Source organism: Sinocyclocheilus rhinocerous, unplaced genomic scaffold, assembly GCF_001515625.1.
Source record: "Sinocyclocheilus rhinocerous isolate Xijiao unplaced genomic scaffold, SAMN03320098_v1.1 scaffold674, whole genome shotgun sequence".
Classification (NCBI taxonomy): Eukaryota; Metazoa; Chordata; class Actinopteri; order Cypriniformes; family Cyprinidae; genus Sinocyclocheilus; species Sinocyclocheilus rhinocerous.
In genome coordinates, this window is record NW_015627888.1 from 81585 (window position 1) to 90203 (window position 8619).

Below are 8619 nucleotides of genomic sequence, written 5' to 3' on the forward strand. Positions count from 1 at the left end.
ATCATAAGAACCTTCAGGGAGGAAAACAGGTAGGTGTACCTCAGTGTACTCTACTGTAACTTTTGAGTGCTGTACTCTGTTACAACACATGCATCAAATTGCCTTACATACAGATAGAGTTTCTGTCTGCTTCCATTTTGTAAAAAGGATGTTACAGTTACAGTAATCAGTACTTCTATTTTTGTAGGACACAGAGACGATGGAATGGAAGAAGCCTGACTAGACATCTCAGCTGATGCCATGCAGGGGTGGATCAGGCATGCAAGAGGATTTCCCCCCCGCTGCCTAGCTAGGGCCAGTATAGCCTGTGATGTTGACGAGATTCTCTGGCCTGACCCAGAACAAAGACGGGATGCTGAGGCGGAATTTTTTTTTTTTTACAGTTGTGCTGTGTAGTACATGAATGAATAAAAATGTGCCAATGTATACATTGGTTGTGTCTTTTGTGTTCATGTGAAAAGGTTTTTGAGGGGGAGAACCACAAGCAACATAACTTATTACTGTTTTTGGTTTTTGGTTTTTGTAGTATTGTTTTGAATTTATCTCACCAGTGTGTAAGACTATGTTGTAGTGTGTGTGTTTTTGAGGGCTTGTGTGTGATGTCTGAGGCCAAAGTTTGGTTTTTCAGCAAGAGTGAATGGTTTTGAGTGTAGAGCTTCATTTTGACCTGAAAATAGGATGTTTGGGGAATTGGGTGAGACGTTATGGATTTGTGTTTACTGTTTTGAGAATATGAGGCATAGTTTCAAGAAATGTGTTTAAACAATCGAGAAAAACTGTAAGAAAGCTCTCGGTTTCCTGGATCTTTGCCAACCGAGGAGTGGATTGACTTGATGAGAGGAATCCATTGTGAAACGGATATGTAGGTTTTGTCTGACAGCAGTGGTGGGCAATCTGGCAGAGCTGGCTCAGTGATGACCCTTTCATCCAGGCTCCACTGGATAGGACTGACAATTAGTTTGGACGGTAGAATGGATTCTGGGTTATCAGAACTTTCTTCAGGTGCATACAGGTGGGATAGCTCGACCGCTTTGCAGCTCTTCAACCCTGGATGATAGGTGACGGTAAAGTTAAACCGGGTGAAGAAGAGAGCCCATCTGGACTGTCTTGGGTCCCGGTAGGATAGGAAAGGACGTGTGGCCAAGTATGTTGACCCATACTTGGAATTTATGCTCTGCATTTCACCCAGCCATTTTCACCAGTGTGGCTCTATGTATGCTGGTGGTGATGAGGTCTGATGACTGCCAGGTGTGTGACTGAGAGCCGGGAGGATGATGGGAAATAGAGTTCATGTTAGTACTCTGGTGATTTTGACAGTGGAATGAGTGAGGGAGGATTGTGACAATACTATACCAGGCATTAGAGTTTATGATTCCAGTAAGACATCGTCGAGGGATCTGTCAGTGTGGTTCTGACACTAGTGTACTTTGGAGCAGTTCTTTATTTAACTCTGATGACAGTGATGGTGCAGCCTCATGTCCATTAGTCGTCTGATAAGGTTTTACTGGTGTGTGTTTCTAATCAGATCAATACTGTCCCATTCCATTAGCATGCTGCATTGATCACAGTGGCAGTCTTGTTTTCTGGCTCTCTGCCTTGGCTACATTATGCTCCTGTTAGAAAAATGACTACCGGCTGTTTACCACCGACATCTGAATTCATCTTTCACTTCCGTCTGGTGCAGTGCAGTAATGCAATAGATACAGGCAGCATGGTAAAGATCTGTCAGTGCTTTTGCTTCTCACTTTCTGTTTAATCTCCACTCATTCTTCTAGTTTTAGTTCATGATTTTCGGTTCACGATTCACATATTGAACATCACAGTTCAAAAACAGAGAAAAACTTATTTCACCAGCATAGTGCTTTATAGTCCATAATATTATTGATTATCTGAGACAATAAATAAATACTCTTTGTTCTCTACCAAATGGAAATCTTTCTCCAACTTACTAATTCAGTCAAGCTTCATCTTTCATGAACAGGTATTGGACTGCTTCATATCCTTTATATATATATATATATATATACACACACACAGACACACACATATTTATATATATATATATATATATATATATATATATATAAGCAAAGGACATTAATGAACAACATCTTTTAAAAATGTTTGCCTTTGGTGTCAAAGCTGTATTTTCAGCATCATTACTCCAGTCGTCACATGATCTTTCAGAAATTATTCTAATATGCTGATTTGCTGCTCCAAAAATATTTCTGATTATTATCACAGATGAAAATGGTTGTGTTGCAATTATGAAACCGTGATAGTGTTTTAAAAAAAATATTAATTTTTTCAGCATTTATTTGAAATATATATTTTTGTAACATTATACATGCCATTTGTGTTACTTTTGATCAATTTAATATGTCCTTGCTGAAAAAAAAAACCTAGTGACCCCAAACATTTTAACTGTAGTTTATACAAATTATCATAAATAATACAAATAGTCTTACCTAAAATTAGCCAAGCTAAAAATAATTATAAATCTCTCTTCAAGGAATGAATGAACATTGCATAAGAACATCAAACCATTTGATGTAAGGATCATTGTTAAAGAAAAATAAGCTAATAATAAAAAAAAAAATATCAGCATATAATAGCTAATAATAAAAATATAAATAAATCTCTAAATGACTAACATGAATGTTCTTACTACAATTTCATAATTTTGACAGTAGTGCATTCACTGTAAAAAGTTAACCTGTGCAGTTTTTGCGTTAAGGAGGAATTTCTATCTGATATTACCTATAATTCTAGTTTTGTTGTTGTATCCTATTTCAATCCAGATTACATAACATAAAATAAGAGGATGCTATTTCAACTTAAATCCATTATGTTTACCCAACATACAACTTACAATAAAGCGCAGAACAAACACATTCAAAACATACACACTTGCGTCGTGCTGATTAGTGAATTTTGATTCAATGAGAAATTATGATTTGAGATTTTAAAATATTTTAAATTACAGCAAAGTAGAAATCACAACTGACAGCACTACTCTTCAGCACAATGATAAACACTGTAAAAAAAAAACTAATGCTAAAAAGTCATGGATCAAGAGCCCAAACACGTATCTCCACAACGGTGACTTCAACCTTTATTATTGTCAATAAAACAACATCTAAACCTCTGTTAATTCTTAATAAGAAGTTTTGTATGAAAGAAATTAAGTCAGACTGGTTTGTAATAAGTGAAGATGCTGAGATCTAGAGAGATCTGTTGTTCTTTAATGTTCTGTTGGGATTTAATTGTTGTCTGAGTTTTGTGGGTTACCATCGTGCTGAAGAGTAGAGTCTGTGCTTCAGTCCAGGAGAAGACCAAGAAACCTCGATGTTATGCTGCATGTTGCTTTATTTAAAGGCAGTGGTTGTATAGTTGTTGATGTACTGATAGTTACATTAACTCAAGCATGTGTGCTGTTGCTAGCTAATGATTAACTGCATAAATGATATAACAGATTTATATTTTACAAAGCATTTTTTTTAATTTTTTTTTATACAGTGTGGAAAATTACTTTTTTTGAAATAAAATAAAAAGAAGATTATATCAAGCTTATGAAGTAATTTTACCTAACTGGAGTAATCAGGTTACATCTACTAACAGTTATGCTTCAGTAAAACTTGTTTTTTCAGGCTGGTTGAATTCAGTTCAAATGCAGTAATCTTAAATAATTTATTTCATTTTAACAAAACCAGTTATTGTAGATGTTACCACAAGATGTACATTTTCAAAGTTGAACTGACTAAACATTTTTTTTCAGTGTAGATAAAGTTCTTCTCTAATATGAGTTTTTGAGTGTCAGCTTCCACATTTACTGTACGCCACTAAACTCAGAGACAGCACAGACTGATGGGCATGAGAGAGCTGGAGCTGATGTGTGAATTTCCTGCAGATTGAGGCTCTCTAAGTGTGGCATCGCATGGCCTCAGGATGATGCGCTGTGTTGCCCAGATAATTAAGCTTATTCACATAATGACAGTGGTTAGCTCGTCTCACAGCCATTTTCTCTGTAGTGGCGACCGATTTCTATCATCCACATTTCTGGGTTAAACATTTCTGTGAATAGACCAACAACACACACTCACTCACACTTGCATGCACAGGCACACACACACACCTGATTTACCTGATGTACTCATTCACATATCCACACAGCACAAGGATATACTAAATATATTGATATAGTTATATTGACTAATGTTGACTACAATATTGCTTTTATTTCATGAAAAGAATATATTATCACTCAAATGTTACTGAAGGCTGGAGGTTGGTTTTTCTCAGCAGATTATTCACTGATATTTGAATGCATTTATTAAAGTGGACAGTCTGTGTGGTCCACAGGAGGGAGCTGTGGTGGCCCTTCTGAAGATCTGCCGACAGGACTGCTTCAGTACTCTGTACGCACACGTGTTGAGGACCGTGGCCTCTATCTGCTGTGTTGAAGAGGGCATCATGAATGAACATTGCATAAGAACATCAAACCATTTGATGTAAGGATCATTGTTAAAGAAAAATAAGCTAATAATAAAAAAAAAAATATCAGCATATAATAGCTAATAATAAAAATATAAATAAATCTCTAAATGACTAACATGAATGTTCTTACTACAATTTCATAATTTTGACAGTAGTGCATTCACTGTAAAAAGTTAACCTGTGCAGTTTTTGCGTTAAGGAGGAATTTCTATCTGATATTACCTATAATTCTAGTTTTGTTGTTGTATCCTATTTCAATCCAGATTACATAACATAAAATAAGAGGATGCTATTTCAACTTAAATCCATTATGTTTACCCAACATACAACTTACAATAAAGCGCAGAACAAACACATTCAAAACATACACACTTGCGTCGTGCTGATTAGTGAATTTTGATTCAATGAGAAATTATGATTTGAGATTTTAAAATATTTTAAATTACAGCAAAGTAGAAATCACAACTGACAGCACTACTCTTCAGCACAATGATAAACACTGTTAAAAAAAAACTAATGCTAAAAAGTCATGGATCAAGAGCCCAAACACGTATCTCCACAACGGTGACTTCAACCTTTATTATTGTCAATAAAACAACATCTAAACCTCTGTTAATTCTTAATAAGAAGTTTTGTATGAAAGAAATTAAGTCAGACTGGTTTGTAATAAGTGAAGATGCTGAGATCTAGAGAGATCTGTTGTTCTTTAATGTTCTGTTGGGATTTAATTGTTGTCTGAGTTTTGTGGGTTACCATCGTGCTGAAGAGTAGAGTCTGTGCTTCAGTCCAGGAGAAGACCAAGAAACCTCGATGTTATGCTGCATGTTGCTTTATTTAAAGGCAGTGGTTGTATAGTTGTTGATGCACTGATAGTTACATTAACTCAAGCATGTGTGCTGTTGCTAGCTAATGATTAACTGCATAAATGATATAACAGATTTATATTTTACAAAGCATTTTTTTTAATTTTTTTTTATACAGTGTGGAAAATTACTTTTTTTGAAATAAAATAAAAAGAAGATTATATCAAGCTTATGAAGTAATTTTACCTAACTGGAGTAATCAGGTTACATCTACTAACAGTTATGCTTCAGTAAAACTTGTTTTTTCAGGCTGGTTGAATTCAGTTCAAATGCAGTAATCTTAAATAATTTATTTCATTTTAACAAAACCAGTTATTGTAGATGTTACCACAAGATGTACATTTTCAAAGTTGAACTGACTAAACATTTTTTTTCAGTGTAGATAAAGTTCTTCTCTAATATGAGTTTTTGAGTGTCAGCTTCCACATTTACTGTACGCCACTAAACTCAGAGACAGCACAGACTGATGGGCATGAGAGAGCTGGAGCTGATGTGTGAATTTCCTGCAGATTGAGGCTCTCTAAGTGTGGCATCGCATGGCCTCAGGATGATGCGCTGTGTTGCCCAGATAATTAAGCTTATTCACATAATGACAGTGGTTAGCTCGTCTCACAGCCATTTTCTCTGTAGTGGCGACCGATTTCTATCATCCACATTTCTGGGTTAAACATTTCTGTGAATAGACCAACAACACACACTCACTCACACTTGCATGCACAGGCACACACACACACCTGATTTACCTGATGTACTCATTCACATATCCACACAGCACAAGGATATACTAAATATATTGATATAGTTATATTGACTAATGTTGACTACAATATTGCTTTTATTTCATGAAAAGAATATATTATCACTCAAATGTTACTGAAGGCTGGAGGTTGGTTTTTCTCAGCAGATTATTCACTGATATTTGAATGCATTTATTAAAGTGGACAGTCTGTGTGGTCCACAGGAGGGAGCTGTGGTGGCCCTTCTGAAGATCTGCCGACAGGACTGCTTCAGTACTCTGTACGCACACGTGTTGAGGACCGTGGCCTCTATCTGCTGTGTTGAAGAGGGCATCAGCCAGCTGGAAAAGGTATCAGTTTCTCAGCATGCACATAAAAGGACCCAGATGTGTGCAGCAGAATCTGAGTGAGCTAAGAATGCAGTATCTCTTGTTTATTAAATACATTATCTTACTTTTTTTCTCACTGATGAGTGTTTTCAAGCCTTTAGATTCATTTTCACAAATGCTAATTAGACTAAGCATTTCACATTACAACACTACGGTCTGTAAATATGGAAAGACTTTAACACCATTAAACACACCATCTGATGTATAAACAGACCTGGAGAGCTTTCTGGAGAAGTATATTAGGTTGCAGATGTATGACATATATTCTGCTTATGAGTCTAAACACAGAAAAAGGAAGATAATAAACTGCTGCAGTACACAGAAGAGGTTGCTTTCCTAAAGATCTACCAGTTGTGACAGTAAGTGAAAGTAATGAAGTGATGCTGGTTTTCAATATCCAAAGATTCTGAGAGATGAGGTTTGTGCGCCACTGAAAGCTACATGTCACAAACACACAAGTTATTTTTTTTAAGGTTGAGCTTGCATTGATTTCATGAGGTTACTGTATAGTAATATTGAAACTGTATAGAAATATCAAAACTAATAATTAAAAAAAGGCAGCAACTAAACTAAACAGTTAAAAAATATTTTAATGTGTGATGTGTTCCTCATGTTCTAGACACACATTTCCTCTGGCTTTTTATTAGGACATGAGAAAACACAACATTTTCTTTGCTACCAAAGACCCCCAAATAATACAAAACATATATAACTAGAATATTTAACAGTTTAGAGTGAATTGCATTAAAATACATTTTTACTAAACTGTAATTTTGTGTTTGTCTTAAAAAATAAAATAATAATAACATATTTTGTGAATTGTGCTGACACATAACTGATATGACCATGGTGAGTTATTCCTGCTTGCCTGTTCAATATATTAGTCATACTGTGGTTGTCATAGGCTATGCGTTATCTTCTGGTGAGTAGTGCATTTCATAGTTTGTGTAACAGCGCCACTGTGTGGTGAACAGCATTCTAAAACTGCACAGATTAGCGTAAACCAGGGGTGGGCAAACTTGACCCCTCCAAGGCCACTTTCCTTCAGAGGTTAGCTCCAACCCTAATCAAACACACCTGAACCAGCTAATCATTGTCTTCAAGACTACTAGAAGGCTACAGGCAGGTGAGTCATATCAGGGTTGGATCAAATCTCTGCAGGAAAGTGGCCTGGAAGGGCCAAGTTTGCCCATCACTGCTGTAAACCCCATCACTCTCAGTTCAGAAACACCACGGGTTTGATTTAGTTTGACCTCTGAAGGGCTGCATCAGGGAAAAATGAAATGACAATGTGCTCTCATATACTGCATAAAGTTTGTTCATATACTGCTACATATTATATCGCTCTCATAAGCATGAGCAGTGATATACCTCCGTTCATTTTATAAGACTTCACAATGTGCTATTGTACAAGTTTCATACTACTTTATATATGTAAAATAACTCAAATATACTGCTATGTAGTCTATAGATTTATTTAAGGACTTATACACTACCATATAATAAGCTCTCATGTAATATTTAAGCTCTAATATATCTAGTTGGAGCGATGAATGGGGCTCACACATAGTTCAGGCAAACCACTGCGTGACAGCCAGCATCAGCTGACGCTCAGTTAATCGTAACTTTTCCCACTACAATTAAATAAGATATATAAGTTAATCCGTACTCACACTTGCCATAGTCTGTCGCACAGACATGCGCTTACCCTCCTCCATCCCCAACTCCTCCTTATGCAGATACATAATGTCTTAACTGCTTAACAGTATATATGTATGTGTGTGTGGTTGTACATACATATGTAGTTGTTTTTTTTTGTGTGTGTGTTTGGCTTAGTGTTATGTTAGAATCATTATTATACTCTTATGCCTTTTGTTCTTTAATATTTTGAATTGTTTTTAGCTTTATTTTTTGTTTTTCATTTATGTTAAGTTTTGAAATTTTGTTGTATGCATTTGTCATTTTTATTTAATCTCTTTATTATTAAAATGTGTATAGGTAGTATTTATAAAGTTTTAGCTTTTAGTTTCGGATCTGTTTTTAGTTGTTTTAATACTACAATTGATTGCTTCTGTTGTCCTCATTTGTAAGTCGCTTTGGATAAAAGCGTCTAATAAATGACTAAATAAAAAA

General features: G+C 35.6%; 1 protein-coding gene across 1 annotated transcript in view; it reads left to right on the forward strand.

Annotated features, from left to right (window-relative positions):
• The window catches only part of LOC107734626 (protein inscuteable homolog), a 79957-nt gene that overhangs the window by 49254 nt on the left and 22084 nt on the right, over positions 1 to 8619 (forward strand). The window contains exon 7 of the mRNA XM_016546621.1: positions 6322 to 6447. Coding sequence (XP_016402107.1) covers positions 6322 to 6447 — 126 coding nt within the window. The remainder of the gene's footprint in view (positions 1 to 6321; positions 6448 to 8619) is intronic.